Raw genomic sequence first — 23,848 nt, 5'->3', positions numbered from 1 at the left:
TAAATTATAAACATTTGAGTTGGAGTGTTTTGTATAAATATTAAAAGGTTTGAAAAATTAATTCACGTCTTAGAAAAAGTTTGAAGTTTGTATGAAAGAATATAAATAGTATTTAATATTATCTTTAGAAATTGTGAAAGTTACTTAAAAATAATTCTTGAAGGGGACAAAAAATTACAAGGACTGTGAAATTATGCCACTACAGGGAAAATACTCAAAGAAAAAAAAAAGGCGGAGCAACAAAAATTGAAATTTATTTGACATGTCAATATCTCCCAGTTCCAGCAGATACTTTTACATTTCAACTAACAGAAAATTCAAATTTTGTTGCTCTAGCTCCTAGTATTCATTAACATCATCTATAGCTAAACTAACTAAAACTTGTGACTAATTTATCTAACCCAAAAAGCAAAAAATCAAAAGAAAAAAATCTAAACAACTATAGGGCAAAATTCAGAATCCAGATTCTATGATCATTTCAGCAGCAGAACCCATAGCACCAATCCCACTTATTCCAAGAAGAGCCAAAGCTAGTTCTTCCTCATTCCATTGTTTCAGTCCCTTGCTAACTCTCTTCAAAACTTCCACATCAACTTCCAGCATCCAACTGGGGGTGCAGCTCACCATCAAACTCAGATAGCCTGTCACATATGCCCTCCAAGTGGCCTTGTTACAGCCAAGCGATATTTTTCCATCGAGGGCACTTGCAAGAAATTCCAAGTGCTTCCCCAGAACCGTGGATCGCCGCTTAGATGCAGGTGAAGCCAAGTCGACTCCCCATGCAAATGTTCCAGAAAATATGGTGAAATATGCGAGCGCATAGCCACCCAGCATTGCAACCATTCCTCCGGATTCTTCTCCTTTGAAGTCTGCCCCATGAACAGATATAAACCACGAGGGTAGCGTTTCTTTAATTAGAGACTGCACTGAAGTCAAACCACCCGTAATCCAAACTAAAGAAGCCCCCAAAGAAGCCGCAATCTTCACTTGACTCATTGCTGCAGATAGAGAAACCTGACCGTACTTCATGTTGTATTTGGTTTTCTTGAGCTTCTCCATTTTGTCTCTGGGCAACCCACTATTTGCAATATCTTTGACAGCATGCATTAGAAGAGATACTATTTCTTCAGTCAAAAACATGACATTTCTGACAGCTCGATGAACTCTTAAGTATAGTATTCCAGGGGCAACAGCTGAAATGCCACCTGCAAAGTGAGAACCAAAGCCGTGACCCAAAAGAGCACCCATGCCGCCGTTGCTTGCAACAGAAGAAGAATTTAACCCAAGGACTGTTGTGAAGCAGACTCTGATGAGTTGAACGACAGCATCATTACTGTGGTGGAACACAGTTTGGGATGCAGAGAACACAATAAAGTCACTCCAACGCTTTACCTTTTGAGCCCACAGAGCAGCTATTACAGGCATACATGGCCAAGGGCAACTTATGCCAAGGTTACTCAAGGCTGGACCAACCAAGTTTAAATAACGGTCAGTATCTCTGTCAAGTTTAAATGTGATTGTCAGACTCACAAGAGCTGCCAATGGTAGTGGAAGTGTCACTGGAGAGTTTCCCCCTACAAGGAAAGCACTTATCAGCATTACAGGGAATCTAGGATTTGCTTTTAGACTAACAAGTTGTTTTCTTTTTGTTTTTTGTAATGAACAAATTCCTCACTCCATAAAGACTCAGGGAGTCTCATGTTCTGCGACATTAATTAGATTCTTACAACATAATAGAAAAGAAAAGTTTTTAACCCCAAATAAATTGCTTTCATGACAAAAATTAGCATCAAACTTTCATGCGATAAGGTTTCATCATGCAACACCTTGTTCTTTGAACTAATTCTGAAATCAAATGTATAATGAGAATTCACCAAACAACAAAGTGCAGCAGAAGGAAGCAGGAGTGTGAGGCAAATAACAGATTTACTTAGGTTGTTAGACACCTATCTGTAAGGCGCACCTATTGGAACACATGGCACATTGACACCGGTGGCAGCTAAAATTTTCTTTATCTGTTGTTCAACCAGGGACAAATTTGCAGCAGGGCTTGGCCAGTCAGTTCCATTCATGAAAGCAGGCTTCCAAAGACCCCGAGTTACTTCTGCTGAAAAGTAACTCATAATAGTCGCCAAAGAAGCAGGAAGAAAATCAGCAAGATCTTTGAGCCCTGGGATAGATAAATCACGGTATTGTCTGTTAATATATTGACAGAATGCACAGTTGGAGAACAACACTATATCACTGAAAATAATAGAAGCAGGTTAAGAAGGTTTCTAATTTTTTTTTTCCTCATTCAACTGTGTATAAGAATTTCTGCCACTGATAAACCTATAACAGATTACTCGATGCGCACATTCACAAATAGATAAAACTACCATAAAAAATTTACATGATCTGACCTAGTGAGATTGTAGATGAGGAATTCCAGAGGTAGTTATACCTAACAGGAATAGCTGAACCTCCTACACTGAAATCAAATGATGCATTCACGCATGCAGCATTCTTGAAGCAAGAAAAACATACATGCATGCTAGTCATAATTGACCTCATGGCAGGCACCAGAATGTGTTTAAAATAAATGCTGTCTCTCGCATGCCCAAGTGCAAATGGATTTGATTAGCGGACTAAAGTATTTCCCAAATACAGCACTATTCATGGACCGAGTATAATTATTCTGAAAAAACCACAAGCACGACTGAATTATAAACATAATGACGAACCGGTGGTCAGTTCACGTGGTGAGAGTCTTCCATGGGCACAGGCAGTAAGGGCAGCATCAAGGACGAAGGGAACAGCCTCGAGAATATCCCAAGCAGGTACCTTAAGACGGAGAGAGGAATCATCGGATCCAGAGACAGAAGAGCTACTGCTTCCAGAAGTTGTAGGAGTCAGCGGTTGACCTCCTTTATTGATTTTTCTGAACATCATGTTCAGGAGTCCCTCAACAATCTGATGAACAGGATTTCCAGGTACCAGGCCGGAAAGAATAGAAACAATACATTCTTGATGCTTCCTGTACCAGCGCTTAAGTTTTGGAAAAGAATCAATGAATACGGGCCTTTTTGGAGAAGGATATGACAATCTTGACTGTCTACTAGTTTTATTTTGACTTTTTGCTGGGTTCTCACGTGAAGCTAACTGGGAATTGTGCACCATTAAGAGGTATTCTGGGGTTAAATGGGATCCCACTGGCGCAATATCTCCACTCACATGTTCCAGAGGTGGCTGATCAAATCTCCACAATTTCAGCAGCAGAGTAAATGCATTTGAAAATACAGCATGGGAAGAAATTTCCTCCCCTGTGTTAAGAGTCCACGACATAGTGGGTGCACAAGAACCAAAGACCTCACAAATTGGCATCAAAGCAGCTGCAAGTTGAGGAACCTGGAAATAGATAAAGCATAGTTGAAGTGTGTAAGCACATGGAAATAATATGAAAGTTTGCACGTCTCCTGTTTACCAATGATGTCCTCATGTTAACTATCACATAAATTGCTGTAGTTACATTTTATTTGTGTAACTACTGAAATAGGATCAAAAGATGGTCCAAAGAAAATATTTGTCAAAGTACTAAAAAGAATACAATATCTTACAGGTCTTGGATTCATTTGGCAACAGGCCCACAACCATAAGTAAAAGAATGTTTCCTAAAGGTCCAATTTATTGTTCTCTGTGTGGTAACAACTTCACAGATATAAAACTAGAAAGTGTAAATCAAATAGATGAAGTTGGACCCACCAGGCCATGCAAGGAAAAAATCTGAACAGAATCAATTGATGATATCCCCACAAGAAGAATATTCAGAAATGGAGCATAACCTATCAAATGGCTCTCACTCCCAGAAAAATCTGTTGGAACAGCTGGTGACAGCAATCTTGTGATCAAAAAGCTTGTATGTTCCTGTAAGCATAGACAAATCGACATTTTATCTTTTTGAAACAGGAACGTAGGAGTTATTAAAAAGAGAAACATTTAAAGAAATCCTGTCCAAAATGATGATCTTTTCTTGGGCTTCTCTTACCCTCCAGTTGAGGATTGTAATGAAAAATTAATAGGGAACCAGCCAAAACAAAAAGCAGCCACAATGCTTTGAACTCGACTAATCTGTATATTATGTCATTTTTTAGACAACGCAAAATTCATTACCTGTATATTCCAACCACGATAAAGAGAAGCCCCACAAAATATTGTAGCAGCAGAAATCTTCTCGTCATCCGTACCGCTGACAGCAATCTCATACATTCTCTCTATCTCTGCTAAGCTTATATCAAATCCACAAGCTCAAACTCAGTTGCCTTACAACTGGGATATATGAGAAAGGAGGATCTGGTACTGGTGAGGTTGAATTATAAAAACACTAACAAGCTCAAGCTTCATGTCTCTTACTAAGATGGGATAATAAATAAACAGCTAAGTCAACAATATAAAGGGCATAGTGTTCAACTGATGACAGTACCATGGTTGACGAATAAAAGGGATGTTTACTTGATCACGCAAACACAAAAAACCCAAAAATAACTCTTGTTCTAACCAATAACATATTATTTTCTTGCCAAGCCTCAGCCAAAACATGATTTAACATAATAGCATAGAAAAGTGCTAAATATCATTTAGTTCGTGTGTGGGTTTGGATTTTAAAGTTCATCTAACAGATACCAGAGTAACAGCTGGGAGTTAATTTGATACCCATCAATGAGGTTGTTTAAGCTACTGGTAAATTGGTCAACATTACTACTGAATTTTCTCCCCAATCCACCAACAAAAATTACCCAGAAAACAAACCCTAAAGGAGAATAAAAGAGTTGCCCATTCCCACTGTTCTTTAAAGTCTTACATGTCCTAATAATTTTGTGATCCCCATATCTGTTTCTCGAAATCCTTTTTCCTTGTAAAACAGGCAACAACATATTCGTGGGCTAAGCAAAACTAGTAAGCTCAACTGAACTCTTTAGAACTTCTTACTTCTTGGGTTGTTTTGCTTCTGAGGTAGTCTACATCAGTTAGCAAACAAAAATGTAACTTCCAAAACTAAAACTACCATATACCTAGTAGCTGGAGTTGACACCAATGCGCTAACCATTGGAGGAGTTAATGGTGACCCTTTCATCAATGATGACCAACCAGGCATTTGCCCAGAAATGTTTCGAGGAATTTGGTTCCATCGACCTTTTACATATCCAGGCCACAAATATGCAGACGTGTCCAAAACATTTCTAGCAATGCAAGCCTCAACAATCAGATGGCGGAGATTTCCAGCTGAAATTGATCATAAAAAAGCCAAGAGCAGTCAATTCACCGTAAGGAGAGATATGAAAGATCAAGAAAGATAAAGAGGTAAAGAGCTAAGTGATCAGAAATAAATCATTGCACGGATATAGCCCCCTGTTTACCATGGAACTGGAAACAAGAGATAGCAAACCCAAAAACAAATTAAAACAAAGAGCGAGTAATATGGACATACAAGAAACAAAGACACAAATAAAGCAAGTTAAAGTCCAGGATGTAAACAGTATAAAAAAGAAAAAGCATTATAAATTGCCTTAGTCAATATACAGACAACCAAAAAGAAAAAAAACATTACAAATAGTGAAATTTTAGAAAATAGCATTCATGACTCATACAAACAATTAAAAAGATGAAATATAATTACATGAAAGCAGGGCATACAAAAAGTACTCACAACAATTCGAGGGCAAGTCATTCAAGCTTATGCCATCAAGGTGCCCATTGCCAACTGTTAGGCCTGAAAGGAACATCATTGCTTTCACAGCAGCTTGATTAGCCAATGAACTTACAGGTGATGGAGCAGTCAATAACCCTTCGAAATCATCCAACCGCTTAAGGCTGGAAACTAGGTCTTCACGACGCTTTCCCATTGACTCAATAGTTTTTCTCTGACTAATAGAGTTTTGTTCTGTTTCACTACTCAATGTAATCTCCTCCTCTTCAACAATATTGACAACTGCAAGTGTTACAACAGACAATAACATGCACAAACAACTATCGATCCGAGGAACTGGACCCTCACTTGAATTCCTCTCCTGAACAGAGGCAAAGGAAAAGTGTTAGCATATTGCGTGTTTTGGTCTAGGGTGAGACAGAGCAAACAGTTTTTGACAATTTTTATTCTTTGTCCTGATAAGAAATACAAAAGTCCAAAAGAGCAAGAGAGAATATGAATCCTTGCTCGCCTATGATTTTTCTAAAGGATAGGAACCAGTATGCTAACACCTTCAATAAGTTTTGTGTTGATTTCCTTTTATGCAGATACAATAATTCATCATTTTCAGTGAATATGAACAGTTTTGAACAGCAAAGCAGGAAGCTGAAAAGTAGCTTCCGATCACTATTTCATGGGAGATCAGTTCAAATCAGCAAATAGAGCTTTACTTGAAACCTAAACAGAAAAATGAGGGCAATTTTGCAAAGATTTAAGACTATAATAGGGAAAGGTACATGTTTCATGTACTTTGGCTTAGCTCTTACCCTCTGAACAAGCCGTAAAGCTGCAGTCCACAAACCAAGAAATGCGTCCTGCCAAGTAGTCTGATTTAGAGCCTGGAGAGACTTCACTAGACCTGCAATACCAATCTGGGTCAATAAATGTATACCCACATTATTAGCTTTTGAACGCTATTAGAAATTGTACCTGTAAGAGTTTCAGCAGCACCAGTAGCCCTCACTTGTGATCCATCAATGGCATCTTCTAAATAAAGATCTATAGGAAGCCAAAGTGCTGAACGAACATGGCATTGACCAGCAGATGACATCGGAGACCTGGCTGTTACTGCATGAAACTGCTGCTGCGAATTTGTTTTACATTCACGAGACAGAACTTGGCGTGTGTTGGATGTCAACTGCAAGAGTGCCTCTGGAGAGATATTCTTCGAGTTTCTTAAAGATGACGAATTTGTGGCCAGCAGTCTCAAGTGCTGAATGAAGCATTCCCATTGCGTCGGCCTGAAAGAAATCAGAGAAATGCATGCTTCAGAGCTAGTATACAACCATGCAGAAGACAACAGCTCCTAGTTATAGGGCATATTAAGAGAAAACCATGCATTATTTGTCATCTGCTCAGATTATTTGGTGCTGAAGGAGTGCAAAAAATTTCCATGGAGAGGAGAAAGAAACAAGAAGCTTACATGTTCCGACGGGCCAAGTAAAGGAGCCGAGAAGTTACTTTGTTTCGAAAAAATTCACCAATTATTTCAATAGCCATTACAGTATTTATCTTACTAAATGCTGCCTGACGTTCTATTCTTTTCCCTTCAAAACCATCAAGATGATCTATTTCCATGTCTTGGCTTCTGATTGGCCACCTCGATTTCTTTTCAGGGGTGAGTTCTAGTAGGCCTTCATCATCCAGTGATGCATCAAGCAGCTCCCATACAATTGCTAGTATAAATTCAACAACAAGTAGCCCTGGTTCAGAGGACTGAATTCCAAATATTTGGTAAAATTGGAGGACATCATTAATGGATTCCATAGTCCTGCAATTCGATGGTTCATGTTATCAATCATAGCAACAGAAACTTGTTCCGATGCCAAAATAGTCAACAATTCAATTCAATAAACAGAATGCAGATACTTTTGTCACTTTCGAACTTCAATATCAGAATTTCCGGTAGAATTACAGTGACTAGAAAGATTATTTTAGAAACTTAATTCTCTAATAGTTGCCAATTAAGGAGACCAAACATTTTTTCTGAACATAAGCTTAGAACTCGACCACTTAGTATATTTTACACATACCCAGAGGATAATAACCATTTAAACAAAATCCAGAAGTTTCTCCAAGGAACGGATTAAAGCAAGAGTCAGGTTCAAGTGCAGTAAGAGTTAATAATAGATAACTTCACCAATTTGGTTGTCATTTTTGCAGCAGGAGAAATATTACAAAAGCATGTGTTTCTGGAGCAACAAAACACTGACTTAGCATTGTCCAACTCTAAGAACCTCATGAATGGCCACTATAGGATTCCATGCTTGCATGTAAATCCGTCATTCAAGGAAATTTACTAGAATTCAAGGAAACAATGTTTTGCTGACTGATCCAAACAGAGTATGAAATAACTAGCTTGGTCACTCAGAAATCAATTGATATAAATACATTGGAAGTTATTCAGACAATTAATTCCATCAATACCACTTAACAACTGGAAGATGCCACACATGAGAAGTTTACGAATGCTCATCCTCATAATAACAATTGGGAATAGATCTTTAGCTTTTCAAGAAGTTAAGGGCCAAAAAAATTGTTTACATTGAAACCCCAACTCCAGAATATTGGATCTTTACCCGTTTCAAAGTATAATCAGGACAAAAGATGCAGATGAGATGGGAAACTCTATATGTAAATAATAAGGAAATGTCAGATCTTAGATTTTCTGGGTAATCTTTTACTGATACTCAATGTAGATTAAAGAAAAAGCATGTGCATTTTTTCAGAAGTTTATGAGGTCAGATGCTCAAATTCACCCCGGGTACAAAAAGTTATACAGCAAATACTCACAGTAAAATGATAGGCACACTTAACATTTTGGAGCTTACGCATACGAGCATGGTGGGACCTTTTTGTCTAGTTCCCATTCCCTGAAAATGGAATTAAGCAAGCTAATGCAACAACCTATCAGGAACATATCTTTTCATATTTGAAGGTGAAGACAGAGCAACATCTACCAGCGAGCAAAGGTGAAAGGAAAGTAACCCAACTGGTAGGGGAAAAAAGGCAGTACAGGCTCCAAATAAATCTCAAATTCATTGACTGCTTTCTTTTGACGATAAAGAAGCCCACAAAACGATGGCTTGCATTCAATAACTACTTGACTTATCCGTCTTCAATCATCAACAAGGCCAAGTAAAAACATGTCCAAATAAGTACTCATGACTTGTGCTTGTATAATCAAGAAAATTCCACTTGATGACTCTTTGTATCATGAACTTCATGTGAAAAGCAATAAACACGTCTACCTTTCATGCATGTTTTAAGCCCATAACAGTATATAATCATTCAACAAGCAATAGTAGAAACAGTGACATAGCATAAGACACACAGAGAGCTCAGAATTTAAATTATCCATTGCTTCAATTATCACCTTCAAACATTTTCAGCAAATCAAAACCCAATAAAATACAGTTTAAAAGCAACAAAATATTACTTGTGATAGTTGGGACCATTGATTAGAGATGGCAGTGAAAAAGCATATCTCTTAAGTAGCTCCATATACAATCTATATGCTGCAGGGTACCTTCTGCGGCTTGGTATAACCCTGCATAATAACAACACGGCAGCTGTCTGAGCTTGTTTATGCATATATCTCCGTGATATACAGTTTTGTGGCATAAAGCATCCTATTAAACTAGTAGCATAACATTATCTAGGGAACTCAGTAGCACTTTCAGTGTACCTAATTGCATTATCAGACAAATATAGCCACAAGGATACAAGCCTACACGCGTTTGTGTATTATAAAAGTTTAACTGAACAGTAGAGGGGAAATGATAAAGAGGACGAAAAGAAATACCTAGTGGAGAGGAGAGCAAGAACAAGCATAGGGGGAACGATGCGAATTGTAAGCGCCTTCTCGAGGAATTTCCACGCGATTGGAAGATTGTTTGACCAGCAAATATGAGAAACGAGAAGCTCGGCAAGCTCGCCAGACGGCATGGAAACGCCCGCGGCAGTGAGGCTGGTGGAGAGCTGCATGGCCCACATGAGGGGGTCGGTGCCCCTCTCCTGTGAGGCCTTGGTCAGCTCCAACACGCCGTCCCAAAGTCGCTGCTTCACCCCCTCCGCCGCCATACGATCTCAAAATCACAATTCCACACCGAGAAATTGCAGGAAATTAGGGCAGAGGCAGATCTCAGTGCATGGAATTTTGGAGGGGGAAGAGAAGATTAAGAAGCTTCTGCTACACCAGTGGGGTGTGTGTGTGTGTAACTTGAAACAGCAGAGAGAGAGAGAGAGAGAGAGAGAGAGAGAGGGAGAAGAAAGCGAGAGGGTAAAAGACCAAAGCAGTCAATGTTGGGGGCGGAGAATATATTCTAATGTTTTCCTAATGTTATTTTTGTCAAATCTTTTACTATTATTATTTTACGTCTCTTTTTTTTTTCTTTTAATTATTATCACAAATACTTCCTAATTGGGATGTTTCCTTTTCAACCCTATTAAACCATACACTGTCCGCCTATTTGGGTGCATTTGCATCCATCAATTTGAATTCCACTTTGACAAGAATCTCTAAATTTTTAACTAAAACAGAATTAATTAATATTCGATAAATATAATTTATAATTTTTCAATTTAAAGAGTTCGTGTCTACAATTATATTAATCTCATTAAAAAATATATTTTTCTGTTTATGTTCTCAACTTCCTATTTTTTCTATTCTTGACTTTTACGTTATTTTTCTTCTCTCATTTTTTTCAATTATTTTTCATAATAAACTTTATATTTTTTAGTTATCTAAACAATATACATTTATAAAAATAATAATTTCAAAAGATATAGAACTAATTGTGAATTCACGTTTGAATGTGCCACACACAATAATATTATATTAACTGTATAATGTGAAATATTCAATATAATAAATTTTCGATGAGATGGTAAACAAAACAAACACCGATGAATAAAAATAAAAATACTATTCGTGATAATGATATCTTTTAGAAAAAAGATACACATACGAATTACACGTGTTTAATACAGGAACTTGCCCAATTTGAATAAAGCTATTCAAATTTAGATATTGCTTGAATTTTAATTTTTGTGGCGACATTATTTTCAGAGTGTTTGTCTTAAGACATATAATTGGAATAAGAAAATGTAACTCTAAATTATGACATTTTATTTTGTATGATCATCTACAGAAAAACAGAAGGATTCATTTCCTCAAATGTCTCATCTCTTTTCTCAAACAATAAATCCAAGCTATTAAGTATGAAAAAAATAATATCTATGTGCAATAATATATGTAAAAGTCCCTGGCAGCAGTGTCTTTTCCTATACATCATGCCAATCCATTCAAAAATTCAAAAAACATAGGGTCCAAACAAAACTTTTGGGGTGCAAAATCATGTCCATATGCAAGCAAACAATTGAATCAAGATATCATTATTAGATAGAGATCCATGCATCTACAATGCTTGCCGTGAATCAAAACACCAGCACCTGTAATTAGATTTTGAGATATTGAAAAGCTCCTCTGGGGTCATATTCTCAATTTCCCTGTAGTTCCATGAATCATGACCACTCGTCAGGCTTCGGGTACTCCGAGCAGCTAATGTGAATTCCATTCCTTTGGATTGGTGTTTTTGGGACCGTATTCTCTTATACAACCTCATTACGGATACGCAATCTTCATATGGATCGTGCATCCCTGTCTGGATATTATACCTGTTATGTCAAGACCCCATGTGAGATAATAGAAATGAACATTTTTCTTTTCTTCTGTTGGGGTGTGAGCATATTTTTTATGGGTTCCTGCCCTTCACTGCATAGTTAACCAGGTAAAGCCATCCCTTGCTCTATATACGATTCAAGGCCTCTTGCAAATTCAATACAATGAGATATATAACCGCTGTCTATGCAACTCTGACTACATTAAACTATATCTCGACATCAGTAAGGAAGACAGAAGACCAAGAATAATCAAGAGAAAAGAGAAGTTACCCAAGATAGGTCTTGATTAGGTATTTGAGCGAGTGGCTCACCAGATTCGTCTTCATTAGAGGAGGGTACTTCGCTGTATCCCTGCAGATTAGTGAAGGTGGAAGAGTTAAAACACATAATGTGTAGTATTTAGCTACATGATATTAAAAACTTTATTTAAATTGAAAAGTTTATTGACTATTGAAGCACATAAACAGATCTTAGTATTCTCCAGCCACATAAGGAGAATGGCTGGCCCCTAATTTACTAGGTCAAAGCAAGAAACATTAGCGGGAACTCTGACAAGTTGCTTTCGGAAAAATTAATCACCAAAGGTATTTGTCCGTTCAGAAACAACTTAGTTCTTTTTTTTACTTTCCTTCATAATTCCTTTCCTTTTTCTGACTGAGTGGCCAAGGATGGTAACTTGCTGCTTAATACAGATTCTTCAGTCACTAAAGGTTGCTCTATATCTTATCTATAATCTTCTACATCTCGCATGGACTATGAATCAATTTCCTTGTACTCCATAAAATGGTAATACAACCTTTAATCGCCACAGAATGAGTTTACCTCAGCAAATGATCAGGATAATTCATTTTTAGGCAATCTAGATCATGCTCAAGGCCATGACCAAGAAGAACTCTAGCTCGTCCACCATTCAAGCGTAATCTCCCAATTGACTCTCCATTATATAGAATCTGCAGAATTTTGTCCTGCACTTCCTTGAGTGGCATGGCATCTCTCAGATGGTCCTCCGTGATACCAGTGACCTCATACCTGAAGCAACGACTCTGTTTAGAACAATGGTCACTAAGCAAGTCATCGATGCCAACAGAAAATTTAAAAGGAAAAATATAGGAAAATCATATACCTATAATTGGTAACAGGAATTTGAGGTAGTACGTAAGTGTAGAAAATCAGTTTCTCATCCTCATCAACGAGGCATACCCTTGCACAGAGATCAAGTGATCCATCACTTCCACCACCAACCATTTCACAGTCCATTGAAACAGCCTCAGGATGATTCCCAATATCATTTTCAAGGTCTACTGGAGGATCGTAAATCTGTGATTCTGGGCAAGGCATCTTGATTGTTCCCTGTATAACAAGGTAAAATGTTGAACTAAGTACGCAAGTACCATGAGGAGGCAGTTTCACATAATAATAACTAGTTGTTATTGTGTACACAGTAAGCAGACATCCCATTAGCTCACGTCGGTGTAAAAGTAGAACTAAGTCCAAACTCACAAGTAGAGCAGGGGCAGGTAGGTAACATATGCTCTGGTGTTCTCTGAGAGAAACTGGGCTGTCAAAAATTCGCAAACAAAGCTTGCAACCTCTTTCAGCAAAAATCTTCGAACAATTTACTTTAGCCAGTGGATGTTACCATAAATAAATATGAAAAAGAAGCATCACGATTAATGATGGCATGTAAAACCTTAACTAGAATAGCATAATTCACCGGTTGTGTGCTCCCTTAGTGATTCAAAGGATTTGCAATGTTTCTGACATACACCGCATTTAGGTTGGTGAACAGAATGATAAGAGGTTTTCATATGCGCAATAAGATGCTCCTTTACTGCTTGAAACATGCTGCACACTTGTGCCTGGAATAAGACAAACATGTAAGCATGGTAGGTAGCTAGGTAATTCCAACAACCAAAAATAACTTGCGCTACATATGTGTTGACAATGGAGTAGATCCATGTAAATATTATGTGCTAAAAATTAGCAAAGGTTCATAACATATCAGTATGAATAAAGAAACCAGCGAGAGATAAACTTAATTTAACAATGTATGGAGACTTTACTAAATATAGAACTAATTATGAGCACGAATCATCGCTAACACACCTCACATGCACATCTCAGTGCATTTATCTGCAAGAGCGTTTGTACACTGCAGAAAGCTGCTCCCATTTCTTTCTTTATATGAGGACAACATCAAAAGCAGGAGGAAATTTATTAGTTTCTGTATTGATCCACTCAGGACTGTCATATCTAGTATCTTAAGCAAGTCTGTCCTACTCGTTTCAAAAGTTTCGGGATATTGAAGTAAGAAAAGAGAAGAACCTACAACTACAAGCCCGAGTGCAATGGCAAAAGAGATGAATTCTGTACTTGATGCATCCTCACAAAGACACAAACAGAAGCACCAGCTTACCTACACCTTTCTCCTCCTCAAGATCAGTCAAGAACTTTTCAGATCTTAGACAAAATGCAATTAGCAAGCAAACTTCCCGCCATTTATCGACATTCAATGCTCTGAACTACCCATGCAACGCTTCGAAGTGAATAATCAATCAGCTGCCGGGAATAAAACCAAAAAGAGTATCTAAGGCATTACATGTGCTGATTATATCCGGTAATCAGTACTCCAACAAGAAATCTAACATAACATCCACTACGATCGAAAATACCAGCATTAACTACTTGTACAAGAAGAGAGATGTCAACACAACAACCGTCCATTCAACAACAAAAGTACATCTGCTCAAGCCTCAAAGCAGTTCTCACATAGACGATTAATTGAGAAACAATTTTCTCAGCAATCAAAAAGCGCCAATCATCAGATAAGTAAAACTGCACACACACACACACACACACACACACACACACACACAAAAAGAAAACTCCCAACAGCACATTTATATTCTCATTCCAAACATTGCCCTTTCTCCTGATTCATGAAATGATTCTCTCAGCAGTTTAACATAGAGTTTATTCAAAAAAAGCAAGAGACCTCGTCGTCGACGATGTTAGGGTTTTCGGGGGCTCCTCGCCGGAGTTCATGGCCACGCCGAGGCGGAAATTAAGCCGGAAAATGCGGAGGAATTGGTAGCAGGAATTCTTGTCAGGTTTAGAAGCTACGTAGCAACATTTCTCATAAACCCTTTTTCTTTACTTTCACTCCCTTTTCCATTTGTAGGAAAAATGTTTATATTGAACAGTTCAACTTTAGTTAAAAGTCGCTTTTTGGTACCGAATCAAGTCTTGTATCTGTGGAAATATTTTAATCACCTCTACTGGTTTCCGCATATAAATATCGGGATAATTATAGTGTTCTTTTCTCAAATTTTGTATAATTATATTATATTTAGTATTTTTAAATTTATTACTATTTAATAAATAGATCAATCAATCAGTAAATTCCTCAAACTTTGTTTACATTAGCAAATAAAAATAAGTAAATAAAAATTCATATTTACTCTTGATAAACTTTACATGCTTTAATATTGTAAGTCAGACAAATCATTCCCAATTAAACTATCTTTATAAAATTACAAATGTAACTCCTTACATTTATTAGCGTGTAAAGATATATAATATAATTTGATCATAAAAAAATTATATGACCTATAATATAAATTGATGGTAAATATAGACTTTCATTTATTTTTTTTAATAGTAACAAAATTAATAAATTTTAACTAACACAAAAATATTTGCCGAGAGTATTAGATGTAATTTTTTAAATAAAAAAATTATTACTAACACTCATATTCAAAAAATCCATTAATGTATTTGATATACATGAACACTTTTTAAAATTTCTTAAAAAATGAAAAATAATGTATTACTATTTATTTTCTAAATTCAGACAATATAATATTTTATCAAAATTGTACATACAATTCTTGATAAATCAATATACATAAAACTATCTTGCATGCGAGTCATACATTTATATGGTTGTGATTGTTGAGTCAGATGGAGCTTCATCTAATATAGTAATCCCTACCACATAAATCAAGTCACTTTAATATACTTTTTCTATAATATATAAAATTATGAAAATTTTCTTATTCCTATCAATTGGATTCGATTTTTTTATTTTAAATTCTATAGCATTTTTTATTTCATTTGAGATATATTTGTAATTATGACAAATTTTAAAAGAACTGATTCTAAACTAAAATAAATGAGGTAATCTTTTATATAGATGGTTTGTATTAAATATAATAGGACTTGATATAGAAAATTCAATCTGATTTCCCCTCCTTCATCCCTACACTACAATACAACCTCCACCATTCTCATAACCACTAGAACTATAGTTCTAAAATCCGGGCAAATGGCCATATGCACCTGGTGGCAGCTCCTCCACGAACCACCACGGATCATACTGATTCGACATGTGAAGCGGACCACATGAGGGTGGCGGTGGGAAACGCCCAAAAGAACCTACATGCAGGCCACCTATCACGAATGATGGTCGTCCTCCCAACAACAAGAACTTGTGTGGTGCTGAGAATAGTTAGTCTTGCTGTTCCAACGTAAATCTTGACTTCATGCTCAGCATTATGCTCGTTGTTGCTTGTAGGGTTCTTGTTCGAGAACAAGATTTTTGCGTGTTTCCTGTTCTCGCAATTGTCTTTGTGAGTGAAATGGCGACCACTTTGCCTCATACAAGACTCTTTTCTGGTTGATGTTAACTGAATACACCCCTAATTCAGAATCTTGATGCAATCAAAATATATTTGTTTGGTTGAAGAAATCGAGGGCGGTTATCATGTCAAGAATATCACACATTAATTAAATACAAATACATAACTAATTTATACACGTGCCAGCCTGTGTATATTCAAGTATTACACAACGACAATGCAGCATATTTATATGAACCTTTACACGAGTTTCCATTTGGCGGCTAACCAATTCTTCATCATTTCCTTCAATTGTTTTTTGGGAGTGTTAGACATATTCGCTTAATTTATCCTGTGGCTTGTACCACATATCTACTTGTTTCAAGCAAAGCATTCAATAACCTGCTTCACGCCCTCAAATCTCCACACACACACACACACACGCAGTAAATGAAATTTTCCCAGGAGTGCCGTCAAACAATCATATAACCACATAGCCACTCTTCAAGTTTATGGTACACGAGCTTGCAAGAAGAGAGTATACTCTCAACTATATCATAGTCATGCTAACAAATTTCAATATTTAGCGTCTCCATAGCCCCCATCACATTCCTCAATGCTGACTTACTCTACTTTCCAATGATTACCACAACGGCAAGATATTTCAGAATAATACAGAAAAAAAGGTCTCCAAGTTTTCCAATGAAGAGTCTACTACTTCTTCGAATTCATAACATACAGGTTGGAGACACAGAGAACTAACCGCCCCGAGCTTCTCTTCGGGTAGCATCATGAAGCAGTTCAACATCAACTCCCTCAGGTGGCAATTGGACATACCTAACTACGGATCCTCTGATGAAGCAGTTCCGAACTGAAAGCTGCCAGAGTAAAACACAAGTATATTATTGGAGCAGAAAAGTTAGAGCCAAAAAGGGAACCACCAAATGAGATGTCCACGGACACTCAGGTTGATGGAAACAGTAGCCTCTTGTATTGAGAAGAGGTTTATGCATGGGAAAACTAGAATCAGTTGTCAACACTAAAAAGAAGCACCTTGTAAGATCACAGAAGATGCATGGGAATTGAACTATGTTGCTTGTTGCCTGTTGATAGGGGATTGCATAAAAGGCTATGGATGCAAGATTAGAAAAAAGCAACAGTCATTGTCTACTTGATCCCCCAAAGAACAGTATCAACATTAAAAGACTTAAAAATAAAAATGGAAACTTCTCCCTGCCTTAGGAAATGAAATCTACACCAATTGAGTACCACTAATGAAAGCTAAACTTCAATCTAATAAACATGTACTATCTCGCGCCTGGTGAAGAAAAACATGACTTAACATTTCCATTCAATTGAATCGTATTAAATTGAGAAATTGCAGTAAACCTAAATCGTGGTTCTAAAAATGTTCAAATATACAGAGAACTGGCAGCCTCCAATTTGTGGTACAGGTGTTCCAGGATTAGCAGGCTTTCACTTTTTAAGTAGAAATCCTACGTAGGAACGGGTTCTGTAATACTAGTCCACATAAGTACTAAAACTGTTCCAAATGGATATAATCAGTTTTCATGATAACACTCTAGAAGACAAGAAGAAGAAATCGACCATAGCATTACTCATCCAGAAACAAGCTGGGAAATGAAGTTCCGTCTCAGAACCAAATTTCAACATATTCCCATCGCAAGTACCACAATCATCTCCAAAAACATTCCTAAGTCTTAAAGTATGCGTAAATAATTTAAAATCAGGACAGAGATTACATCTAGTTAAAGCCCAGGCCAAAATAGTAGGAAACTCATAAACCCTAGAGTAGATTCTCCTCCGAACGACAGACAAGAACATAAACCGTGAATGTATAAGCCAAAACAACTGAAAATATGAATGTTTTTCAAAACTTAAAACCCTAAACCCTATGAACAGATGGAATTTAGGAAGGGGAAAGTATTACCATATGGGGGTACTTGTCTTGATCGACAACCCTAGTGTTCTCGAGCTTAATGTTGAGATACTGATCCACCGAGTGAAGAGTGCCTCTAATTGCTAAGTCGTTCTTTAATTCCACGGTCACTTCTCTGCCTACCAAATCCTTGAAATACGAGAAGAACAACTGCAACGATGGAGCAAGGAAGCACGAGATTAATGCCAAATCGAAACCACAAACTGAGGGTAACAAGGAAGAGGCATGAGACAATAATCAAGTACCATTTTTTTAGGTGCGAGAAAATGCTTCTGAGATGCTCTCTGTCGATCACTATCAGGATTCAGGAATGGGGGCTGCTGGCGAAAGTGAAAGTGCGAGTGAAGAACCCTTGAAAAATAAGAATTGAGTTTTGCAGAAAGGACCCCCAAAGTTTGCTTGGAACGTGTCTCCTAATCGATATCTTCATAAACTGTTCACTGAATGCAATAAATTACACTTTTGCCCAAGTAGATTCGGTTATGTTATAACTTATCTCAACCCTTTCGGCAAGCTCTTGTAGCTCAGTTGGTTAGAGCACCCGTTTAGTAAGCGGGAGGTCTTGAGTTCGACTCTCAACAAGAGCAAAAGGCGCGTTCATGTAGTGCTACAATAAGAAATAAGAGTACTTTTTAGAAAGCAATTGTTAGTATTTCAGAAAAGACCGGATGGAATGTATTTGATTAATATTTTCTTTATAAATAAATGATTCGACGTGAAAAAAGATTGTAAGATGATGCTAATATGATGTATAAAACAAGTGAAAAAAATGTAATAATCATAATTGATACGATGTGTATATAAAATGTTCATAATTATTCAGATAAAATCTTCAAAACTTTATTTTCTACTCAAAAAATGTTTTTATAAAGGTACTTGAATTTGTCCACTGTTAAAAATTGACATTGTTTATTTTTATATGGCATTTTGATCAATTTGGCTTGGGATTTTGCTCAATAGCTTACAGTTACTGCCGCAGAAGAAAATAGCTACCCAGACAGTGAGGGCAGGAGACCAAAACACGTATCCGCACTTTAGGCAATTAAATCACATGGAAAGAGGAAGGTAAACACTGAAGTTGAAGACCTCAAGTTTACAGCATTAAATACTCATCAATCTTTATCACAATTTCATTTTGTACCAACAACTGAGACGACAACATTTCTTGATATTCTTTGGTAAGTAGATCATTAGAAGATAATATTACAGGATGTCTAATGCGCAGGCATGCCCAAGGCGATGTGGATACCTAGCGAACATATCTTACACCATAAGAATGTGCAAGACTGAATAATTTAAAAGTTCTGAAAGTCTTCTGTTAGCATCCATTACAGACGAAGTTTGTTAACATGTCCTTACGTGAGTTAGGTGAACCATACACAAATTACACTTCCATGGTGAAGTACAGCGAAGGTGTCAAGCACACGCACTAGAAAAGAGCCATTTTTAGCTCACAATAACAAAAGGAAACATAACGATCATTTACAACTGTGTCAAACTAGGTGGGCAGCGGGAAAAATGTTTATATATATATAATAATCCTAAAGAAGGATCTAAGACTATTCTCTTTATCAGCTAATTGGGAGTCAATATTGCTTGTAACACATTCACAGTCTTTGTTTCACACGTCTGCCATTGACATCACTTCCATCTAAGATACCTTCAATTCCTTGCTTGCCAACAGCTATAGAGTGCTCATTGATTCTAGCAACATACTCCAATAATTCGGTCAGGACATGGGGGCAGCTCTCTTTAAGGTATTCGAAACCATCCGTTTGCATGACAGCTGCACAAATTCAACATATCAGTGCCAGTTCACACATGGGGTTGAACAGTCCACTATTCCTTCTCCACCTACAACCCTTGCAACTTCGCACAGAAAAATAGGAGGCAGAAAATTTGTACAGAAGTAACATCATGAAATACTATACATGAATTACAAATCTCAATAAATTGTTTCGTGCATCTAAGGAGTAAGGACAACGGAGCACCCAATAACATATATATGAAGATTATAAGGTCACAGCTATTGCAATTTCGTTTTGCACAAATCACAATCAGATGTGGATTGCAAACAAGAAACGCCTTTGGTTCCTGTGTATTTATTGTGCACTTAGTGAATCGTTTTATATTTACTACTCAGCAAACCCAAGCACTCAAAGGCACGAACCAAGTAAGATGGTTCACAATATACGATTAGAACCCATAACATATCTGGAAAGATGGAAAATAAGCTTAAGAAGCATAAAACCTTGTACCCAAACTTAGTACAATACCACCAACCTAATTAGGACTCTTGGTGCATCCATACCCCAAGCTACTTATAAGAATTCACCTAATTGGTAAAAGATACCGAATGTAACAACTAAAATCAAACATAAAGAAAGTACCTCGGAGATTTTCAGGTTGTGCAACAAACTTGAGACAGACAGATTTCAGCTGGAAACAATGATGCTGTTCCGCTAGTGCTAGTGTTGTTGCAACAGTATTGATAGCAACATCCTCACAGAGGTTAGCCTCACATAGCAATCTGAGCCTATCTAAACCATACCGATCAGCAGCAGCAAGCAAATGCTGAGACATCAAGGTTGAGGCCCATTTTGAGTTGAGTCCAGTAAGCTCTTCCAAGTCAGGTAGTGCATCCCAGTACATAAAATGAAGTAGAGCCTGCAGGGTAAAAAAGACAGCAAAAGAAAGCAATTATTGCAAGCTGAGGTAATTACGAGTGTCAAGATGGCATAATAAATGACTAAAATAAATTGAAGCACAAGATTTGCCAGAAACTTGGCACATGGATCGTAATTCGATGTAATCAAACTGGTGGTCGGAAAAGGTGAAATGTTTCCAGTAGTTTATATACCTAATGAAATAAAGAAACAAGACAAAATGAGGATCCACAGCAACCTATTCGGGATTCTCAAACTTGAAATGAGACTGACAACACAAAGAACATGCACTAGTTACTACCAAATCCCATTAGATTCGTTTTACTTATAAACAAACTGAGAATTCCTTGGCCGGTCGTACAAAAAGATATTTTCAATGCAAAAATGAAATAGAAAACAAAGAAGATAACTGTGCAATGCTAGTGCACATGGATCAGCAGATCCATTTAATTAACACTTGCAAAAAAGGCCACAATCATTCTCTTTACAATTACTGGCTTCCAGAAACTGACTATTGATACTTCATGATGATGACTATTCATTGTCAATCAGAAACTCATCATAATCTATGCTTTGATTTCATTCAACTCATCAGAAGAGACCACAGGGTAAGTATCAATACTCATGGAGAAAACCGTAGTAGTCAATGGCTCATGGCGCACGGCGCGGCGTGCGCCTTTGCTAAGGACGGCACTAATGCACAAAAATAATTGATATTTATATAATTAGTATTTTTCATAGAGAATAATATAAAATAGTATATTTTATTTCTCATAAATGAGAAATAATATTGAAATCAGATTTTTAGTCTAATATTAGAAATTAAATATCATGATATCACCAAACTATTGATCAACACTAGTAGTATAATAATTTCAACAATAATAAACAATTAAATCTTACTACTTTACTAGTAATTACTAATTAAAATAGATAATAAAATATACAAGTAGAAAACAGAGAACAAAGAAAAGAGGAGAAAACGACAGAAACTAAGAGCTCGTTTGGTTGTGTTTCAATGAGATTATTTTCACTTTTCACTATTTGGTAGTTGAGATTTTGTTTGGTCAAGCCATTTTCATTGAGAATGCTTTCCTATTTTAATCTTGAATTTTTTGAAATTATAGGTCACATAGGTTGGTCATACTTGTCTTATCTTATCAGCATGTCTTCTCTTGTTTCAAATCAAATAAAATTGCTTTCTCTCCCAACCATTTTGGTCAACCCTCATAATTAATTTCTGTCACATCAAAAATACATATACCTATATTTTTAATTCTCACACTTATATACCTATATTTGGAAATAACTAATCCAAACATATTCTCAGTTTTAGCACAGAAACCAATAAAGCATTTTTACACAAATACAATTGTTAGAATCTGAAAATGAAAATGAACAACCAAACGGGCTCTAAGTTGTGCAAAGAGAAAACTGAAAAGGAGGTCTGAGATCTGAAAGAAAACGGAATAAGAAGAAAGAAAAAGAGCAGAAAATAAGTGAACATTGCTGGTCCTGAAGGAGAAAGTAATAAGCATGCAGGAGCCAAAGGGTTTTTATTGTTTTTTCCCCATTTTCAAATGGGCCCCGGCCATCTAGCAAAGGAGCCCCTGGCACGTGCCACGGCAACAGCCGAAATGGCGCCCAGGCGCGCGCCAGGGTGAACTCCATCGCCACAGCAGAAGAATGGCGATGAGCTTGCGCCTCTCATGGTGCACGCCATTAACTACTATGGAGAAAACGATAGTCACACAAATTAGACGACAATTTATGAAGATTATGTCTTGATAGATGGCAAATTAAGATGGACCTGAACATGGAAACAAGCATATCTTTGTCTATACATAAGTCACTCTCAAATGTCATTCAACAGTAATTTTTATCTATTCGTGCTGGCATCACTCTTAAGCAGTATATCATGGTTTGAATCAAACGGAGGAGCCAGACAATTAAGAATGCAATACTAAGGCTCTACCTAAAAGAAGTTAGTCTCTCAAAACATAATTAAGAATGCAATACGTAAGCACAAAAGACACCCCTTATTAGAAACGGCAGCCGCGGATGAAGAGAGACTGAGAAAGGACCTTAAACACAGGTGCCTCCATGTCTTCAACCTTTATACACTCTGAATTTTGATCCTTCATTGGACCATATAATTGAGCTCTGAACACAGGAGAACGAGCAGCAAGAACCAATTTATGACCATTAAAGGTTTCTCCATCAACTTCAAAAGTTACATCAGTTCCTTTTCCACTTTCCAGCAGCTGCCCAAAATGCTGACCGATGTCTGATGGGGGCAATGGTATTGAGTAGATCTTAGGCCCCTCTGTGTGAGACCTAACAACACCAACACAGCAATGAACTTGAAGACAATCATCTTTTAGGTAGTCTGATGCCTCCAGAGCAGTTCTTTTGAAAAACCGCTTGTAACCCCTGCGGCCAAAATTAACTTCTACATTATACTGACCATGACCATTTCCTTTTTTTAATTTACACCAACTGTCTTGCAACAAGAAGGTTGAATCACTTCTTTTACTTTATGTATACCACATCAAAAGAAACAAAAATGACAACTGGATCAACTGCATAATCCCATATCATTCTTTCACAAGTTTCAGTAACAAAATCAAATCATATTAACTCTTTACCAAGAAGCCCCATGGTTGTGGCTAATATTTTGAAGAAAACAAAAGAATTGTACTAAACACACCAGTAACTATAAATTGCCTACCCTAATAGCGATAGATCAAAGAAATAATGGAGGCATGCAACCAAAACAAATGCAATCAGGCATCCTCCACCAGTCATTTTCAAATAAAAATAAGTTGAATGCATTAAAAAGTGTCATAAAACCAAGGGACTTCCAATCCAGCATCGTTGAACTAGATGAGTACAGAGAATATAATTATCCTATACTTGTATGTTTACTGATAATACAATCTGGAAGAAAGTCGCAACTCCTTCGATCGCTGTGTTTAGTACTCACCACAATCGAAGTCAAGTCCTCCAAATAAATACTCTGACATGGTGATATATGTCTCACGCCTATTATGTGAAGCTCCTTTAACAATAACCTCTCTAAAAGGCACAAAATCCCCACAAATTGAAACAGCCTATCAAGGCAGGCAAACAGAATTTCATAATATGAACCTAGTTAACCCGTAACAACTAATAACAAACATGGAATACCCATCGT

At 37.0% G+C, this 23,848-nt stretch overlaps 4 protein-coding genes and 1 non-coding gene across 5 annotated transcripts in view; 1 reads left to right on the top strand and 4 right to left on the bottom strand.

Annotated features, from left to right (window-relative positions):
* Positions 235-10,063, bottom strand: LOC105163233 (mediator of RNA polymerase II transcription subunit 33A). The gene is made up of 12 exons (XM_011081501.2): positions 9,528-10,063; positions 9,162-9,272; positions 7,146-7,493; positions 6,653-6,963; positions 6,490-6,581; positions 5,684-6,044; positions 5,049-5,259; positions 4,150-4,264; positions 3,742-3,903; positions 2,724-3,387; positions 1,964-2,170; positions 235-1,574 (listed from the first exon to the last, which is right to left on the bottom strand). Exons 1-12 carry the CDS (start codon positions 9,803-9,805, stop codon positions 454-456), a joined length of 3,981 nt encoding a protein of 1,326 aa, XP_011079803.1. The 5' UTR covers positions 9,806-10,063; the 3' UTR covers positions 235-453.
* LOC105163359 (apoptosis-enhancing nuclease) lies at positions 10,947-14,630 on the bottom strand. The gene is made up of 6 exons (XM_020694350.1): positions 13,514-14,630; positions 13,122-13,266; positions 12,531-13,026; positions 12,230-12,436; positions 11,678-11,758; positions 10,947-11,401 (listed from the first exon to the last, which is right to left on the bottom strand). Exons 1-6 carry the CDS (start codon positions 13,577-13,579, stop codon positions 11,143-11,145), a joined length of 1,254 nt encoding a protein of 417 aa, XP_020550009.1. The 5' UTR covers positions 13,580-14,630; the 3' UTR covers positions 10,947-11,142.
* Positions 16,483-18,391, bottom strand: LOC105163231 (sm-like protein LSM2). Its single transcript, XM_011081500.2, has 3 exons — positions 18,232-18,391; positions 17,978-18,136; positions 16,483-16,904 (listed from the first exon to the last, which is right to left on the bottom strand). The coding sequence occupies exons 1-3, from the start codon at positions 18,232-18,234 to the stop codon at positions 16,785-16,787; spliced, it is 282 nt and encodes a 93-aa protein (XP_011079802.1). The 5' UTR covers positions 18,235-18,391; the 3' UTR covers positions 16,483-16,784.
* Positions 18,500-18,573, top strand: TRNAT-AGU. The gene has a single exon. It is a non-coding gene; the product is annotated as a tRNA-Thr (tRNA).
* The window catches only part of LOC105163230 (BTB/POZ and MATH domain-containing protein 2-like), a 5,744-nt gene continuing 1,128 nt past the window's right edge, over positions 19,233-23,848 (bottom strand). Inside the window, exons 2-4 of the mRNA XM_011081499.2 lie at positions 22,737-23,085; positions 20,377-20,653; positions 19,233-19,772 (exon numbers count right to left, since the gene is read on the bottom strand). Of these exons, the coding sequence (XP_011079801.1) occupies positions 19,594-19,772; positions 20,377-20,653; positions 22,737-23,085 (805 nt within the window). The 3' untranslated portion in view covers positions 19,233-19,593. The remainder of the gene's footprint in view (positions 19,773-20,376; positions 20,654-22,736; positions 23,086-23,848) is intronic.

Source organism: Sesamum indicum, linkage group LG6 (assembly GCF_000512975.1).
Source record: "Sesamum indicum cultivar Zhongzhi No. 13 linkage group LG6, S_indicum_v1.0, whole genome shotgun sequence".
Lineage (NCBI taxonomy): Eukaryota > Viridiplantae > Streptophyta > Magnoliopsida > Lamiales > Pedaliaceae > Sesamum > Sesamum indicum.
Note: the sequence above shows the minus strand (reverse complement) of the source record. Positions and strands in the feature narration are given on the sequence as shown.